This window comes from Microcaecilia unicolor, chromosome 5 (assembly GCF_901765095.1).
Source record: "Microcaecilia unicolor chromosome 5, aMicUni1.1, whole genome shotgun sequence".
Classification (NCBI taxonomy): domain Eukaryota; kingdom Metazoa; phylum Chordata; class Amphibia; order Gymnophiona; family Siphonopidae; genus Microcaecilia; species Microcaecilia unicolor.
The window spans coordinates 104,540,693-104,560,755 of NC_044035.1; the positions used below are offsets into that span (position 1 = coordinate 104,540,693).

General features: G+C 41.4%; 1 protein-coding gene across 1 annotated transcript in view; it reads left to right on the top strand.

Annotated features, from left to right (window-relative positions):
- DNA2 (DNA replication helicase/nuclease 2) overlaps nt 1-20,063 on the top strand; it is a 101,415-nt gene that overhangs the window by 32,772 nt on the left and 48,580 nt on the right. Inside the window, exons 9-15 of the mRNA XM_030203142.1 lie at nt 1,912-2,100; nt 4,054-4,284; nt 5,124-5,240; nt 5,967-6,076; nt 9,331-9,440; nt 13,945-14,169; nt 17,905-18,098. Of these exons, the coding sequence (XP_030059002.1) occupies nt 1,912-2,100; nt 4,054-4,284; nt 5,124-5,240; nt 5,967-6,076; nt 9,331-9,440; nt 13,945-14,169; nt 17,905-18,098 (1,176 nt within the window). The remainder of the gene's footprint in view (nt 1-1,911; nt 2,101-4,053; nt 4,285-5,123; nt 5,241-5,966; nt 6,077-9,330; nt 9,441-13,944; nt 14,170-17,904; nt 18,099-20,063) is intronic.

Consider the following 20,063-nt stretch of genomic DNA (forward strand, 5'->3'; position numbering starts at 1 on the left):
TGGCCCTCTTGTAGCGTATTATGAAGAGGCAACATCCCAGGGTGCTTTTCTCCCCTATGCTAATGAAGCTTTAATATCACTAATCCACAAACCGGTTAAACCCCATGATAGGCCTGAGTCCTTTCATCCTATTTCTTTGTTAAATGTGGACCTGAAGATCCTGGCCTGCGTTCTGGCTGACCGGCTGGCCATCCGTCTCCCATCCTTAGTTGGGGATCACTAAGTAGGTATTGTTTGTGGATGTCACTCAGTTTTAATTGTCTGTAAGGTTTTTTTTTTTTTTTTTTTTTGTTACATTTGTACCCCACTCATGGCAGGCTCAATGTGGCTTACATGGGGCAATGGAGGATTAAGTGACTTGCCCAAAGTCACAAGGAGCTGCCTGTGCCTGAAGTGGGAATCGAACTCAGTTCCTCAGGACCAAAGTCCACCACCCTAACCAGTAGGCCACTCTTTTATCAATAGCCCACAGCAAGGATACCCAAGAAACTTTGTTTCTGGTCAGCCTGAACTCAGAAAAGGCCTTTGATGAGGTGCGGTGGAATTATTTATTTTAGGTTCTTCGGTATATTGGTATAAGGGGGTGGTTCTTTAGTGTAGTGCAGACTTCATACGTCAATCCCAAGGTGGCCTTGCTTGTGAATGGTGTGCGCATAACCACCTTTGATGTTCAAAAAGATACCAGGCAAGGCTGTCCTCTCTCACATCTTTTTTTATACTTTACCTCGAACCTCTTCTTTGATTCAGCTCGACCATGATGTTTCGGTGTGAGTCACTCTTTTTTTAACTGTTAAAGTTCTAGCATTCGCTGATGACCTACTGCTCGTGTTCGCCCGTCCCTATTGAGTGCTTTGTAACTTACTTACTATTATTGATGAGTTTAGTTTCTGTTCGGGATTTCATCTGAACTTGCAGAAATCAATGGCATTATTACCGATTCTTTCGTCCATGAGGTAGGACTGGGAAGGGGACTTCTTACAATGGGCATCAGGTGCCTTTATCTCGGTGTCTCTTGTATTTGATTCTGTGCCTTGTTGGCCTTGTTGATTATTGTGCTTTGTGACTTATGTAGACTTTGTTCTTTGTACTGGCCATTTATTGAATTTAATAAATATGATATTGGAAAAACATTCTGTAAAATTCTTCATAGCTTATTTGTAGAGTTCCTCTATCATAAGGCCTGAAATTCCCTCCTGTCTTCGTTTTTCAGGCTCCAATCTCCCCAGTTCCTTCTCTAACTCCAACTTCAGTTTTCTTTCCCTCTAACTCCCAAGACCCATAATTCTGCCCCCAAAGTCTTCTCCCACATACAATACCCCCATCTCTCATTCTTCCTCCCCCAGCCATACCCCCACCTCTCATTCTTTCTCCTTTCCTCCCTAGCTGTTATTGTATCTTTTCCCTACCCTCAGGTTTGATCTCCCACACACCAGTGACACACATTCGCTTGTTGCTCCACCCTCATGACACAGTCCCCATGGTGCACGCTTACCTTGCTCTGTCCCCAATACCCATGGCACAGTCTCACCTTGCTCTTGCCCCATTATCCTCCTCCAAGGACAGAAGCAATGCTCTGTTCCCTTTCTCTGTCCCTCCCCCCCTGCTGAGCTGGCATGGAAATAAGAGGAGGAAGTGAACTGCTGCACATCGGGTCACTTCCTCCTCCATGCTGGGGTCTCCCTTTTTTTCTTCTGGTAAAATTGGATAAACCCACACATTGAGACTGGTTTAGCAGGATTTAATGAAAGGAAATTAACAGGTTAAAAAAAAAGTCTCCTCAGAAATTAAAGGTAGAATTAACTAATTTATGGAACTGTTAATTGTCATGAAATAGGTGAAAAGATGACACTTTGTAGGTCATTATCATTTAGTTTGTGACAGTAACATTTGTTTATTTCATGTATTTAACAGAGCAGTGGAACAAGACCTCGGTGTCTTTTCTCCTCCTGGCATGCTTTTCATAGAGAAGCAGATCCAGCATTTGAAGCCTTCACATTTGAAGTACTTTGGTCTCTGGTGTCTCATGTGTTCTTTGGAAGCACAATGCAAGGAGGGGAAGAAGGGACGCAGAAATATCTGGCTGAGGCCTACTTTAGAGAGGTAGAGTATATTTGTTTTTCATTTGGCTGCCATCCTGGAATGCTTGGATTTGGAAAGCTTGACACTGGATGAAACATTGTCTTTCTGCTACCAATACCATAGCAATTGGCTGTACGTGGCATTGTACCAGCACACCCCATTTAACAGCAGTAATGGAAGTGAGGTGATGCACAGGCAAGTGAACTGTGGTAACACTGGACATAGGACAGCCTTTGCTATAGGCAGTTCTATAGTGCAGATTTCATCACTTTTGTTACAGGCTGGTCTTGGAATAGTCTGTACCTTTCTAATTCTTTAGTAATTGCAAAGCTAGTTTATAAAGCAAGAATGCCACACACATTCCTGGATAAAGTATGTATTTTTATTCTTTTGAGTTGAGCAATATTTTTCAAACAGAAAAATAAAAACAAAATAAACTTGTTTGTAATCACTGAAACGTTGCATGTTTGAGTAGGTTACATTACATTATATCTTTTCTTATATCCCGCAAACTTTCACAATTAGTGATTCGATAGCATGTTTGAGTAGGTTACATTACATTATATCTTTTCTTATATCCCGCAAACTTTCACAATTAGTGATTCGATATGGGTCACAAGGTTAAGAAACTAGGCACATACCAAGGAATATACAGAGTAGTTTCTGGAGAAGAGATTCATAAACAATTAGCTGGATAGACTTAGATCTCTCCATATCATACTTCTGGGAATGAGAGACAGAAATATGCTCATTTTCAAAGCACTTAGCCTCCCAAAGTTCCATAGAAACCTATGGAACTTAGCCTCCCAAAGTGCTTTGAAAATATGCCTCATAGTCTCCCTTTCCTGTTAGAATATGTTGGTTTCTTCCAGGTGGTCCAGACTACCTTCAGTCAGAGGTAGGATGCTAGGCTTGATAGACCATTGGTCTAGCTTAGCATGGCATGTCATATTTGTGCCATCCTCTGTGCTGTCCTATTTGGCAGTCGATGTATAGCCTTGGGGGGCAATTCTATGAAGTGGTTCCTGGAGGTAGGCGCCACTTAGGTACATCAGAGGTGCCATTATTTGGCAGGTCGGTGCCATTATGAGGCATATTTTCAAAGCAGTTAGCCTTCCAAAGTTCCATAGGTTTCTATGTTCACTAGGCACTATTCTATAAGGTAGACCTAAGTGCCACAGTGCTTAACTGTAAGGGAGAGTGTACACATAGAAGAATGGGCAGCCCAGGTGTGTGTCTCCCAGGTACACATGTAGTATATAGAATAATTTAAACTACAGATGTCACTTGGCACACCTAGGCGTGCCAACTTATGCCTGCTATTGACATGATGTAAGAGGGTGCACAAATGCCAACTTACACCAGTATCTACTACTACTACTACTACTTAACATTTCTAGATGGAATCTTGGCACCAAGATACCATTATAGAATTGGTGCTGAGCCCAAGGCATTGGAGTGCATAGGACTGAGGTGCCAATTTATAAAATTTGCCCCCTAGAGGGGCAGATGTTTTCAGGCAAAGAGAGATCATATTTTTCATACAGTTTTAATTTGGATTTTTTTTAAACCAATAATTGCCTTTTCTAATAGGAGTATAGCACTGGGATGTTTTTGCAGGTCAGGGGAAATTCCACTTCACTTTTCAAGCATTTCAGTACCTTGACCTCCAGTTTAAATATTGATACTAAAATCTGAAATTTGATTTAGCCAAAACTGAGATGTTCTGCGTCTTAGTTCTCATTCTCCTCAAGCTGATCCATTTAGAATCACAGTTTACCAGGTTGTTGTAAAACTGATGCTCCTAGGAGGCAGCCTGCGCTTTGTGAAAATTGCCATCATTTTGTTTGCTGAACAGAACTTCTATAACATTAAGCGTCTTTTACTGTTATGATGAACGAAAGAATCAGCTTCATGTTCTGGTTTTAGCTGAGTGTGGATTTCTTATGCATCCCAGCTCTTTCTATGTTCTAGGGAGCAAGATGGAAGCTGTGTTGGAAATCTGATTAGGACAGGGAAGGTAAATGCAGTTTCTGAAGGGCGGTATCTGCATCACTTCCAGCGTACTCACGGCACCATGCCTGCGACAAATCTGATGCAGGGAGATCGTGTGCTTGTAAGTGGTCAAGAAAAGGGGTTTTTGGCCTTGTCCTGTGGCTACGTGTCTGAGATCAACCAGACGAAAATCTCTTGTTTGCTGGACAGGTAGAACTATTTTACATTTAAGAACTGCTTTTTACAGTGTTTGTTATCCACATGAATATTGTGATTACATTTTGGAACATTGGGAAAATGTGACAGGAAAGATAATGTATTTTCAGATTTTCTGAAAGCATCAAGGGGAGTAGATGGGGATGAATGATATGATTGCAATGAAGTGCCATGGGTGGAAGGTGTGTCCAGACTGTTTATGTTCCTGTTTGTAGGAACAGTATCCCACTGTGAGGGAGTCTATATGATGCTACCACTCCCCCTTAATGACATTCCTTCACAGAGTTAGAACCACCTTAAAACTCACAGTCCTGCCCTGGATATGAGAGGGTCAGGGCCAGGAGGGCATAGTCCAGGAAGTGGATGATGCTGTTGTAGTAGGGACCTAGGCATGGTTGAGGTGCTTGTGGGAGGCAGGAGCTGCAGAATGTGGACCACAATAATCCAAACTGTATGTGCACAGTGCCTCAGTTCCATACTAGATGTGGCAACTCAGATATAGACCTTGCTTAAAACATTCCAAACAATGACTTGTGTAGTATGATTTTATTTAGGAAGAAAAAAAGGGCATGTAAGTCCCTCTACACAATTAAAATGCATCCAAGACAGCAAGAAGATCTTTTTTTTTAAATGAGAATGAGCAGCATATTAATTAAAGGTTTTGTTAATTAAGAATATATGTGTGTGTGGACAGGGGAGGGGGAATCCTTAACACTAAAGAAATGTATGTGCTACTGTATAATGTTATATCTTTTTGAAGTGCATGACATATAGGAACCAATGAAGTACAGAATAATTCACAGAGAATAATTGATTGCATTTGTGCTGTGCAGAAACTTGGCCAAGCTTCCTGAAGACACTTTGTTTATCTTGGACCACGAAGAAGGAGTTGGTGGATTAGATGTTCATCTAGGAAACCTTTCCAAACTGATGGAAAACTCTGCTGAAAGGTTTACAAGTTACTACTGTATTTTACAAGTCTTCCTCCAGCCACCTTGTTCTTTTCATAAATTGCATTAAAAGAGGCAGAAGAATTATTTATGTAAAAAAAGTTTAACAGTTGAGAATATTTGATGCTAAATCAAAAGCCAGAAGTATAATTTACAATAATTTCTAGAGACTTTTTTTGTGATGAAAACTTTATTGCAAGACAATTCAGTGCAGAGTGGCACATATTCAGCTTTTCCATACTGCAGTCAACCATACTCTGAATGTGTATCGGAGAACTCAGTCATTTCTCAGTTTTTCTAGTCAAACTTTCTATCATAAACAAACCAACTTAATCAATTTTAGGACATTTTTGTCAGAATTGTATAACTGGCATGGGAGAAATGAGCCTATTATGTGTTTTCAGAGGGGGGAGTTGTTTGTTGTTCTTGCAGAAATCTTGAAAACAAAACAAGCCATTGACCTTTGGGTTATATTTCATTGATCAAAGATATAGGCTGTTCTCTTGGTGGCCATGTTTGTTTGCTGTTTGGAGAGAGAAGGCAAGCTCTGTATCAAAACCACTAAAATCATCTTAACTTTAAAATTTTAAAAGCTGCCTTTATGGAAGATGAAACCAAATCTGTAAGATGTTGGGTTCTCTTCCCACTCCCCTTGAACAAAGACTGTCTCTAGCAATGACTCTTTTGTAATCATTTTTTTTCTTTTTCCCTTTCCTTATGCTCCAGTGAAAAACTGAGAAGTTTAATCATTGATTTCCATAAGCCACAGTTTCTGCAGCATTTAAGCTCTGTGCTTCCTCTTGAAGCAAAGAACACAGTTGCTGACATCTTAAAAGGTACTTGGCGTCACTGTTTGTTTTGGGCCATAGCTTCCATCATTTCTTTCTTCTGCTTCTATTTGGAAATTTTTTTTACTACTTTTCATGATCAAAGTGGGCCTATTTTTGGTATAATGGTGTCTGTCATGATTAATCAAACCCTTGGGCTTTAAAGAAAAAATTAAAATACGTTAAAAGCTAAATAAAAATGGATTTATATTAACTAGAGCAGTGGTGTTCAGACTGGCCCTTGTGCCCCTTACCTATCCAGCAAGTTGCATCTCCAGGATGGCTCTAATGAATTTGCAGATTGCCCTGCTTTCAGAAATGATGCAAATAAACTGGTGAAAAAAAATCCTTCTTACTGTAATCAGCTCTTGACAGTGGTTGCATAGGCTTCAGACAACCATATAGTATGTTATAAATGTTTTAATTCAACTTAAACACTCAATGTGAGAACAGTCACTTAAAACATAAAGCCAGTTACTTTGGTTCTGTAGCATCTTGAAACAGAGCTTCATGACCATAGGACCTGGAGGACTCCTAACAACTCTATATACAGTGGTGGAAATAAGTATTTGATCCCTTGCTGATTTTGTAAGTTTGCCCACTGACAAAGACATGAGCAGCCCATAATTGAAGGGTAGGTTATTGGTAACAGTGAGAGATAGCACATCACAAATTAAATCCGGAAAATCACATTGTGGAAAGTATATGAATTTATTTGCATTCTGCAGAGGGAAATAAGTATTTAATCCCTCTGGCAAACAAGACCTAATACTTGGTGGCAAAACCCTTGTTGGCAAGCACAGCGGTCAGACGTCTTCTGTAGTTGATGATGAGGTTTGCACACATGTCAGGAGGAATTTTGGTCCACTCCTCTTTGCAGATCATCTCTAAATCATTAAGAGTTCTGGGCTGTCGCTTGGCAACTCGCAGCTTCAGCTCCCTCCATAAGTTTTCAATGGGATTAAGGTCTGGTGACTGGCTAGGCCACTCCATGACCCTAATGTGCTTCTTCCTGAGCCACTCCTTTGTTGCCTTGGCTGTATGTTTTGGGTCATTGTCGTGCTGGAAGACCCAGCCACGACCCATTTTTAAGGCCCTGGCGGAGGGAAGGAGGTTGTCACTCAGAATTGTACGGTACATGGCCCCATCCATTCTCCCATTGATGCGGTGAAGTAGTCCTGTGCCCTTAGCAGAGAAACACCCCCAAAACATAACATTTCCACCTCCATGCTTGACAGTGGGGACGGTGTTCTTTGGGTCATAGGCAGCATTTCTCTTCCTCCAAACACGGCGAGTTGAGTTCATGCCAAAGAGCTCAATTTTTGTCTCATCTGACCACAGCACCTTCTCCCAATCACTCTCGGCATCATCCAGGTGTTCACTGGCAAACTTCAGACGGGCCGTCACATGTGCCTTCCGGAGCAGGGGGACCTTGCGGGCACTGCAGGATTGCAATCCGTTATGTCGTAATGTGTTACCAATGGTTTTCGTGGTGACAGTGGTCCCAGCTGCCTTGAGATCATTGACAAGTTCCCCCCTTGTAGTTGTAGGCTGATTTCTAACCTTCCTCATGATCAAGGATACCCCACGAGGTGAGATTTTGCGTGGAGCCCCAGATCTTTGTCGATTGACAGTCATTTTGTACTTCTTCCATTTTCTTACTATGGCACCAACAGTTGTCTCCTTCTCGCCCAGCGTCTTACTGATGGTTTTGTAGCCCATTCCAGCCTTGTGCAGGTGTATGATCTTGTCCCTGACATCCTTAGACAGCTCCTTGCTCTTGGCCATTTTGTAGAGGTTAGAGTCTGACTGATTCACTGAGTCTGTGGACAGGTGTCTTTCATACAGGTGACCATTGCCGACAGCTGTCTGTCATGCAGGTAACGAGTTGATTTGGAGCATCTACCTGGTCTGTAGGGGCCAGATCTCTTACTGGTTGGTGGGGGATCAAATACTTATTTCCCTCTGCAGAATGCAAATAAATTCATATACTTTCCACAATGTGATTTTCCGGATTTAATTTGTGATGTGCTATCTCTCACTGTTACCAATAACCTACCCTTCAATTATGGGCTGCTCATGTCTTTGTCAGTGGGCAAACTTACAAAATCAGCAAGGGATCAAATACTTATTTCCACCACTGTACAACTTTAGGCTGGATAACTACAAAAACTGGAGTCAGGAGACCCAACAACTGCAGTCTCCAAATTAAAAGAATTGTGCGTTCTTATTGAATTTTTCACTGAAGTGTTAGAGGTCTGCAGCTGCTGCAAAGTGCTGCAGCCCATCTGATAACAGGCTGACGAGAGAGGAAGTGGCTTAGTGCTTAGCGCAATGAGTTGAGAACCAGGGAAGCTGGAGGTCAAGTCCCACTTCTGTCAACGAGGCTCTTTGTGACCTTGAGCAACTCACTTTCTCCCATTGCCTCAGGTACCCACTTAGATTGAAAGCTCTTTATCACCACTGTACAGTGCTGCATACATCCAGTTGTACTATAAAAATAAGTAGTAGTAGTATTAGGATTAAACACCAGTACTAGCTGCCAGTAGAATATAATATTAATTTTAAGATTCTTTGCTTGGTGTATAAGGCTCTAAGAAAGTTGAGAGCTGGGTATTTGAGCCAATATTTGCAGTGGTATCTACTGGGGCAAGTTCTTTGCACTTGTCAGACAATCTTTGTAAAAGAACTTCCAACTAAGGCGGTTAGTCGGGTAAGGGTTGGACAGTGGATATTTGGATGTCGAAGATAAAAACAGTGGAATAATTTGCCTTTGCAGATCCAGGTGGTGAAAGGATATTTTTCGCTATCTGATTACAATGCTAAACTTCTGACCACAGGAACCTGCTGAGTGGCAGACTACAGCAGAACAGGCTAGCATAATTTCCAAGTTCTAGGAGAGGAAAGCAGATGATGAGAGTTAACGAGAAGAGAGCAGAGTCATAATGAAAATTATGGGATCCTGGAAGGCCATAGGAATTTTCTTGGAGATTCAAATATTTTCCTTGATATCGTAAATACTTATTTCTGTACTTTTCTTAAAAATGTGTTGATGCTCCCTCTTTCAAGGAATTTATGCAGAGATGGGAACTTGGGCCTCCCCATTTTCAGCTTACTGCTCTAGCCTTGCTCCACCCTCCTAAGTGAAGGGGGAAGAAGGTGTACATGCAGACCTACAAAGGAAAAGGAGATGTTGGTACTGAAAGAAGATTATTTTTTAAAAATTATCAATAACCATTGTGTTCCTCTTGCTTTATGTATAGGTTTAAATAAGCCTCAGAAGCAGGCAATGAAACGGGTACTGCTTTCAAAGGATTATACACTGATTGTGGGCATGCCTGGAACAGGGAAAACCACCACCATATGTTCTTTGGTAAGGCTCTGGCAACTAGAAACCATTTACAGCATCAATATTTTTTTTCTTTGTGATACTAGGTATCTAATATCATACTGCTAAATGATAAAGAAAACATGATATACTCCTATTTCCTGTACATCCTTACCAGACCAGTCTAGACAAGTGTTTATCTTCTCCCAGGAGATGGAGACAGCATAGAGCATAGGGGCTGTGAAACAAAAAAGTGAGGTGGACTCAAGGAGGGTATCAAAATGTAAAAGTCTATTATAAAAGGCATAAAACCGACCCGACACAGTAATGTTTCGGCACAAAGGCCTGCCTCAGGGGTCAAAACAGATCCTGCTGTATTTTCACCTCTAGGCACACTGACTAGGTGCTCTCTGTGACTCCTAATCCTCCCCTTGATGGATTGCTTTCTTGCTCCCTTAAAAGGAGAAACTGGGTTGTCAATCTGTTCTTTGGGCTGCCATCAGACCAGGCCAATCTTTCCTAAGTTTATACATAATGATTCACTGGGAGATCCAGGACCTTAGTCTCTCCCAGATCCTTCACAAGCTTTTCAAGATCCTCTCCAAATAGGTGCATTCCCTTAAAGGGAAGTTTGCAATGACACACTTTGGAGGCTGCATCCCGCTGCCCAATGTTTGAATCAGAGCAACCGATACACTGACATTATTACCACCATCGAATTGGCCCATCTATACCAAATCATAGAGTGCATTCACCAAGAAAGTCACTTCTGACTCCTTGGAGGCTATTACAGGCAAGCAATTTGCTTTCATCTCTTGACATCAAAAGATGACAAAATCTATGAAGGACAGAAAACCTCCAAGCTCCTTTCTTCCACCCAGATTCCTCTCCTTTTGCCTCCCTTGACTTTCATGTGTGCTACTCTACCCATGGGGCTGAGGTTATAATACTAGTGACAACTAGTATTGTGTGGGGAAATCTTGCCTGACCAATTTACTTCAATTCTTTGAAGGAGTGAACAAACATGTGGACAAAGGGGAGTCGGTTGGTATTGTGTATCTGGATTTTCAAAAGGCGTTTGACAAGGTACCTCATGAAAGGCTACAGAGGAAATTGGAGGGTCATGGGATAGGAGGAAATGTCCTATTGTGGATTAAAAACTGGTTGAAGGATACGAAACAGAGAGTGGGGTTAAATGGGCAGTATTCACAATGGAGAAGGGTAGTTAGTGGGGTTCCTCAGGGGTCCGTGCTAGGACCGCTGCTTTTTAATATATTTATAAATGATTTAGAGATGGGAGTAACTAGCGAGGTAATTAAATTTGCTGATGACACAAAGTTATTCAAAGTCGTTAAATCACGACAGGATTGTGAAAAATTACAAGAGAACCTTACGAGACTGGGAGACTGGGCGGCTAAATGGCAGATGATGTTTAATGTGAGCAAGTGCAAGGTGATGCATGTGGGAAAAAAGAACCCGAATTATAGCTACGTCATGCAAGGTTCCACGTTAGGAGTTACGGACCAAGAAAGGGATCTGGGTGTCGTCGTCGATAACACACTGAAACCTTCTGCTCAGTGTGCTGCTGCGGCTAAGAAAGCGAATAGAATGTTGGGTATTATTAGGAAAGGTATGGAAAACAGGTGTGAGGATGTTATAATGCCGTTGTATCGCTCTATGGTGCGACCGCACCTTGAGTATTGTGTTCAATTCTGGTCGCCGCATCTCAAGAAAGATATAGTAGAATTGGAAAAGGTGCAGCGAAGGGCGACTAAAATGATAGCGGGGATGGGACGACTTCCCTATGAAGAAAGACTAAGGAGGCTAGGGCTATACAGCTTGGAGAAGAGACGGCTGAGGGGAGACATGATAGAGGTATATAAAATAATGAGTGGAGTGGAACAGGTGGATGTGAAGCGTCTGTTCATGCTTTCCAAAAATACTAGGACTAGGGGGCATGCGATGAAACTACAGTGTAGTAAATTTAAAACAAATCGGAGAAAATTTTTCTTCACCCAACGTGTAATTAAACTCTGGAATTCGTTGCCGGAGAAAGTGGTGAAGGCGGTTAGCTTAGCAGAGTTTAAAAAGGGGTTGGACGGTTTCCTAAAGGACAAGTCCATAAACCGCTACTAAACGGACTTGGAAAAATCCAAAATTCCAGGAATAACATGTATAGAATGTTTGTACGTTTGGGAAGCTTGCCAGGTGCCCTTGGCCTGGATTGGCTGCTGTCGTGGACAGGATGCTGGGCTCGATGGACCCTTGGTCTTTTCCCAGTATGGCATTACTTATGTACTTATGTAACAGTGTGCTAGAACACAGCAAGTGATTGATATGGGGGGAAAGAAGAAGAAAAGCAGAGTCTGACTCAAAGTTACTGCCAAACATAATCAGGCAGCATTTTTTCTCTGACTTTCTAAAGTTAGGATTGGTTTGAGCACCAGTTTAGCCATCGTAGATGTTGCCTCTTACACCTCTTGTGTCCAAAACATTCAACAAGTCAAACCAAGCTAAATTGATTTTAAAGTAACTCCACAAACCAATTCCATAAAAAATGGAGGAAAAGACCTCAGTAGACCATAATCCATTTACTCTCACAGTGGGCTACAGAGGTGTTTTCCTCCATTTTTTATGCAATTTGTTATAACATAAGAATAGCCATATTGTTTCAGACCAATGGTCTAACTAGCCCAGTATCCTGCTTCCAACAGTGGTCAATCCAGGTCACAAGTACCTGGCAGAAACCCAAATAGTTGCAACATTCCATACTACCAATCCTATGGCAAACAGTGTTTTCTCCCATATCTGTCTCAATAGCAAACTATGGACTTTTCCTCCAGGAACTTGTCCAAACCTTTTTTAAACCCAGGTACGCTAGCTGCTGTTACCACATCCTATGGCAACGAATTCCAGAGCTTAATTATTTGTTGAGTGAAAAAATATTACCTCCTTTTTGTTTTAAAAATATTTCCATGTAACTTCATTGAGTGTCCCCTAGTCTTTGTACTTTTTGAAAGAGTAAAAAAATGTATTCACTTTTACCTGTTCTATACCACTCAGGATTTTGTAGACCTCAATCATATCCCCCCTCAGCCATCTCTTTTTCAAGTTGAGCCCTAACCTCCTTTAGCCTTTCCTTATATGAGAGGAGTTCTATCTCCTTTATAATTTTGGTTGTTCTTTTTTGAACCTTTTCTAATTCCGCTACATCTTTTTTTTTTTTTTTTTTGAGATATGGCAACTAGAATTGAACGCAGTACTCAAGGTGTTATGGAACAATACAGAGGTATTTCAATATTCTTGGTCTTATTTTCCATCCCTTTCCTAATAATTCCTAGCATCTTGTTTGCTTCTTGGGCTGCTGCCGCAGACTGGGCAGAAGATTTGAGTGTATTGTCTTCAATGATATCTAGATCTTTTTCTTGGGTGCTGACTCCTAAGGTGGACCCTAGCATCAGATAACTGTCATTTGGATTATTCTTCCTAATGAGTATCACTTTGCATTTTGTCCACATTAAATTTAATCTTCCTAAGGTATTCCTGCAGTTTTTTAGTCTGTATGTGTTTTAACAACATTTAAATAGTTTTGTCTCATCTGCAAATTTAATTACCTCACTTGTTGCGATTTCCAGATCATTTATAAATATGTTAAATAGCGCCAGTCCCAGTACAGATCCCTGCGGCACTCCACTATGCACCCTCCTCCATTGAGAGAAATGGCCATTTAATCCTACCCTCTGTTTTCGGTCTAATAACCAGTTCCTAATCCACAACAGAACATTGCCTGCTATCCCCTGTCTTTTTAATTTTCTCAGGAGTCTGTCATGAAGAACTTTATCAAAAGCTTTCTGAGAATCTAGAAAATCTGGAGTTACTTTGAAAACAATTCTTGCTTGGTGTATTTTGGACACAAGAGTTACAGGCTCATCTCTAGCTATTTTGTTTGTGATTGCCTCTTACAAGTCACCTTTTTCTCACAGGTCCGCCAACTTTGAGGCTGACCCTGCTCATGTTGGAAAAAGCCTGAACTGTCCATGTTTTCTTACAGGCATGACACTGTACTTTTTTCTTGGCAGGGAGCTAAGGACAGTCTTGGAGCATCAACTGACATTTTCAGAAACATGTTGGGGTTGGACTCAAGTGTTCTGTAGGCCTTAGTTTGCCCATCTCTGCCCTAAGGCTATGGAAACAAAATCTCTTTATTTCAGACCTCTAAAGCCTTCCATTTTATAACTACTGTTGTTTCAGTCTTCATTGCTGTCAGTTATATTAGTCTATATTTAATATAAATATTTTTTAAAATCTTCTGTCTATATTTTATTGTATCCTCTACTGTTTTCAAGAAGTGTCCTACAGAACAGGTAGTTGGGGAGGATAGGTAGCCAAGTACTGATTCACCTGTTAGATAGCCATGTATCGATTGACTTGTTGCAGCTCTTGTTTTGTTTATAAGTAGCTTCTAAATTTAATAAAGGGAGTTTTCTCCCAGAGAACTGTTTTTAAGTTCCTCTTCTAAAGCACACACTGGTGTTTCTTTCCCTTACAGGTGAGGATTCTTTATGCTTGCGGATTCAGTGTGTTGCTAACCAGCTACACACACTCGGCTGTGGACAATATTTTGCTGAAGCTGGTTAAATTTAAAGTAGGATTTTTACGTTTGGGGCGTGCTCAGAAGGTTCATCCAGATATTCGACAGTTCACAGAGGAAGAAATTTGCAAAGTGAATGCAATTAAATCTTTATGCCATTTGGAGGAGCTGTATAATAGCCAGGTAATTTTTTAACTTTCATTATTCCTGCAGCCTGAAGGCAGGCTGGAACCAGATGCTTTCTGCATGCATGCAGCAGCTCTTATTTGTTCCCAGGAACAGCTATCCAATCTCTGGATTAAACTGTGTTTCCATTACTTAGCTTTCCACTATTCCAGAACCTGTGGGATAGCTGTGTGCATCAACCAATAAGTGGAGATAGAGAACTGAAAACTGAGCTGAGACATATCTCTTGGCATCCAGTCTGGTGCCTCTGTTTCTGAGTGATTTGCTACTTGTCCAGTTGGTCAACTGATCTTCAGTTGAACTTTGCGTGTGACTTGAGTCTGTAGAGTCATATCTGGAGCTCTTCAGATCCCTATCTCTGGTGTCCCACTAATTTACTTCTTTCCTCCCTTCATCGCTTCCCTGTTTCCTTTGGAGCTGTCCTTATCCAGCATAACAACCTTAAAAAAAAAAAAAAAAAAAAAAAAAAGGAGAAGAAATGAGGTTTACTGGTGAGCGTGGGACAGAGTATTAGTCCTGATCTTTTCTCATCTGGGATAAGTCTTGTGGAGAATTTGAGCTTGGGGGGAGCAGCCGGCAGTGGTAGGTCTGACTAAAGTTCGACTCAAACTGCTTGGAGGGCTGCAAGTTCTACTTAGTGTAGGGGAGGGATCCTGAATCACCACTTGGGACTGCATTGTGTTGCTCTTGTGCCAGTCGGGGTGAATGGCATCTCCCACGGAGGCAGTTAAGAGGTTTTCCTGCTGTGAGACACACCGGCCAGTGTTGGGGTGTTGCAGTACATGCAAGCCTGGAATCCTGAGGGATGTGGGGAAAACAGTCGGCAGCATGTCTTCAGCTTTGACACAGCATCCAAATATGCCAGGGACTTCGGGCTCTCTGGCGGGACCGTAATGGAAAGAGAACTTAGGTCTTACCTGATAATTTTCTTTCCATTAGTCCTTCCCACTATTCCAGAGGCCTGCCTGAGGTTTTTTTTTTTTTTTAATTGACTTTTGTTAGAAACTCATAGCAGAAAACATACAGTCCATAAAGTTACAACTTAACAAGCCATCAAATACACAGCTAATCCCATTCCAACCTCCCTTCTCCCCCTACAGCTAAGCCAAATAAGCCCCAAAGTATCAATACTGGGACAAAAACCAGGTCAGGCCTTGGATAACCTCGCGAGGTTTAAAGCTCATGGGATTGTGGCAGATGCCCCTGCAGTAGGCTTCTGCCAGTGATGTTAAATGGCCCAAGTCTTGTGAAAAGAAACTTGTCCATACTAAATCTGGTAGATATAATCCATTTTGTAAAGGACGGACCATAGCCAAAGTAGGTGTAGACGGTCACTTTCAGGCCACAGCTAGCACAAGTTTGCTAGCTGTAAGGAAACTGGTAGCTATTTTGTGATGTTCTTCACCCCAAAAGGCTTAAAATGGAGCAAGCAATACTCAGCCTGAGCAGGATAGGCAACCTGATGAATCTGCTGGAGGGTTTGCAAAACAGCCCTCCAAAATGTTTGTATCACTGGACAGGACCACCATACATATCTCCTCTGAAGCCACCATTCCTTCAGCATTGACCAGTTCCAGTTTTAAATATCAGTGAGGCAATATGGGGTGTAGTACCAGTGATATAAGATTTTATAACTATTTTCCTCTAAGCTACTAGCGATTGAGGCCTTTAACAAGTGTGAAAAGGTGATTTCCCATTGATGACATTCCCACTACTTCCCCAGATCACTTTTTCACTTGTTAACATAATATATGATAGGAATGTTTGAAAGAAGCAATGCTTTATACAATCGAGTAGTGCATCCCTGTCAATAAACACCTAGCCACCCGCCTGGGGTTACCCTGTGGTCACTTAGAGGGTCTATCCCCAGCACAACTCAGGTTCACCTGCCACTTGTGCTCTACACTAGCACCCTTCTCCCGCTGACTGGGTCCCAACCGCCTCTGGGCGAGTCTCCAATTATCTCCAGTGATTTCTAGGTTACAGGAGACAACACTGTCAGTGGTTCCACAGTTCCCAGAAAGCACTCACAGACCCAACACACAAACCAACAGGATTCTTTATCAGTCCAGACAGGCAGAGGCAATAAACTTAATTGTTTACTGTCTTAAAAATTCAACAATGAACAAAAGATGTGCAATCAGCAAACAATAACAGGTAACTGAAATATGGATTAATTATAACACTAAAACATTTGTTCACTTTCTAAAAAGTATCATGGAAGACCAGGACATATAGCTGTTGACAAGTTATTAAATGTAACTGTTTACAGGACCTTAACAAAGAGATCTCTCTCTCTTTTCTTCCTAGCTAAGACTGGGGGAAAAAAAACAGTACAATCCAAATGACAAGAGCTCCTGGGCCAATCAGAGCCCAGTAAAGTTTTAAAAGTATATTGCTCATAGTATTGTAGATCACTTCTTCACTGAGTGAAACTAAAAGAGAGAGTATTCACTTTTCTGTAACAGTGTTAACATAAAACATGCACCACCTGCTGGTCACTAGAAGAAATATGCTTCAGGATTTAAGGCAGTTTTACAGGCTTAAAACACACTGTCCTGTCACAATCCCTAAGTACCGTCCCCTCTCAGAGCCGCTCAGGTTTCCGGGAAATGTTAATTAGTGTGAAATAATGGATCAAATAACAATTTGTCACCTTGCTTGGTGCTTGGTGCTTCCTGCATATCTGAGGTCCAGCCTTGTTTGCTTGTCTGGTTCATGTTAGGTTAACGAGTTGTTTAAGGTTGTTGTGTTTATTCTGAGTTTCTCCTTACCGTTTGTCTATGTAAATACTGAGGTGCTGGAGTGGATACCAAGCGATATATCTCAACTCAGTTTCAGTTCTCTATCTCCACCTGCTTGTTGATGGACACAACTATCCCATAGGTTCTGGAATAGTGGGAAGGACTAATAGAAAATTATTTCATTTCATCTTCATTTTATTCCATTTGTATACTGCCTTTATCCAGAGCATTGAACAACTCAACATACATATACATAGGAGTGAAGGAGTGGCCTAGTGGTTAGAGCACCGGTCTTGTTTCGATAATACGGGTTTCCCTGCCCCTTCGCTGGGACGTCCTTCAAGGACATCCTCTGGAAAACTTGGGCGCCCCTTTTGATTATGCTTCTCCACATCATCTTTCCTGCACTGAACTGTTAGCCAGCTTCTAACTTAATACTTTAAAATCATTAACAGCACCTATTGACAATTGCAAGTGCATAAGTTAGATATCCCAGGCGGAAAATGAGAATATCCAACAAGGTCAAGAGCAGTTATCCTCCTGGGAAGAGATGATCCAGACATATTAAAACAAATGAGTCCTGGAAATAATTAAATAGGAGAGAGAATATCTGATGAAAAAAATGGAATTTGGGGTAAAATAGATTTAAGCAAATAACTTTATTCACTGTTTGTTCTTTCAAGTGTTTCAGCTATAACGTTCTAGCAGACATTGGCTAGAGCTCCCTGGAGCTCATATTACATTGAATGACAGAAATGTTTATCTGCTAAATGATGGTGGCACCCTTGGTAATGAGCTGTACAACCAAATTTTGCCCATGTTGAAAATTTGGAGAATTGAGCCCAATTTGCCTTCCAAATCTGACCCTTTGGATGGCAATCCATAAAAGGGCCTATCATGTAGAAGTTAATAAAACAGAGAGAACTTTGTTTCAGTTCATTGGAGAATACTTTTTTTTTTTCTTGTTTTTCTTCTGCTGGATATTTAGCCTGTAGTTGCAACAACGTGTATGGGAATTAAACATCCTATTTTCACTCGGAGGCAATTTGACTTCTGCATTGTGGATGAGGCATCACAGATAAGCCAGCCTATTTGCATAGGCCCCCTTTTTTATGCCAGCAGATTTGTGCTCGTAGGTGACCATCAGCAGCTGCCCCCACTTGTGCAAAGTGCAGAAGCAAGGTAAAGAGAACTATTTTTACTTCTTTTAAAGCCACATATTTTTGTGAACACGGCTGTTCTAACCTCATATTCATGGAGGCAGGGTGTATTGTTACGCATATTTAATATGAGTATTATCTGTGTTTAAGTGCATTATCTGTTTAATAGCTGGCACTGTGTACTTTGGCTTTTCTTCCTCTCCCCTCCACTATAGTTTGCAAAATCCTGTGATTGACTCCTTGTGAGCTTTCCCTATTGGCCATTAGCTCTAAGCTAGGGCCAGCCCTCCCTCTCTGTCCCTGTGAGCTATATGGGGGAGCCCAATCTTCCTAGTATGCCTCTGTGATCAGCAGCTGTTCTAGGGGCTGATCCCTTCTTAATCTACTGTGATTCCATCATGATTTTTTGCCATCTTCCCAAGTCATTTCTCATTAATTTTCCCTGAATTACTCCCCCTTATTCCCCTTTGAGTGTTACAGTTATTCCTCTCAGCTGGGCTGAGATTCTGGCCATCTCTTTGTCTCTGAGATGGCTAGATGCAGGTACTATGGTCAAAAGGCAATAATTCGGTCCAAGCAACTGAACTGTAAGTTGGATTTTCTTTGTTTATAATAGTACTACAACAGTAAAGAAGATTTGCTTAAGAATTGAGAGTCTACTGGTAAAGCTTCTCCTTGGGAGTTGGGGGGTATAGTTTAGTTGGATGTTTAAGCTACACTATATCTAGAACAGCACAGTGAAAATTCTTGGACAATGCATTAAAAATCTCAGGGGGAATGAAAAAGTCTTGAAATAACTTAGTGGATTCTACTGACATAGATTTTAGTGGACATTCTCAAAGTATCTCATGTGTGGATAACAGAGCATGTTGAAGTGCATGTGTGCATACGGATTAATTAAACATTCCTCATTGCGAAAGTGACAGAGTTAAAATTGCATTGCTTGAAAGTACTTATGGTGTCAGTTTCAGTAGAAATTAAGACTGTTAGAATAAAAAGCCTGATAACACTGGCTGCTAGACAGTTCTGGTTCGTTCAAGGAAACACTCTCTGAAGAAATTTATTAAAGCTAAATTGCATAGCTTGGAGCAATACTTTGTGCATTTAAGTGGGACTGGTGCTGGTAATCTTTGCAAATAGAAGCAGACAGCTTGGAGCCTTAGCTCCCATCAGAGCTATAGTGCAAACCTACATAATTAGCTAAGCCAGGCTTGCACAGAGCAAGAAGCTGTGCCACCTCTCCTATCTTTGCTTCAATAACAAACATACAATTAAGCCACACTCTCTGCCTGCAGGCTGTTTAGAAAACAGAAGATTGCTATATAGGGACTTCCAGCTTACTTCAGTCTCAAGCAAAGTATCTGTTTGACTTCAACCCCCAGTCCTGCTGTTCCTATTAAGTAACATTTTGCCACAAAGCCAAGGTTCACTCTGCAGAGGTGTTCTAAGGAAAAACCCCCCACAGAAAAATGAGTTTATTTTACAAGTGCAAGCATGGAAGAGTTTCTTGAGCCAGACAGAGCTGTAATTGAGCAGACTGACACAGGGGACACAGCAGAAGCCAACCTTGGTAGTGAAAAGGGTTCAAAGTCCAAAAGACCTCATATACCTACAGAGAAGGCCTGAGAGATGTATGAAACTGAATTAGAAAAATATATATCTCTTTTGGAAAAACTTTGTCTCAAAGTAGAGCAAGAAATGCTTGAGGTTTCAAAGGGGAGCAAAGCTGAGGGCCTCCATGGAAAAATACATCAGACAGTCTGGGCCCAAAGAGAGAAACAACAGGCCATAGATCTGAAATGCCCAGGCCATGGTGGCAGAAGAAATGAAAGGCACAGAAACACACACAGCCCCTGCAAGGGAGAATGAGTCTCAACACTCTGGCAGCTCCAGACACAGCCCTAGAAATTTGAGGTCATAGGTCCCTAAAATCACACAGGGCAAGTCATTCCAGCAGGTCCAATATAGGCTCTATTGCTCTTAAACT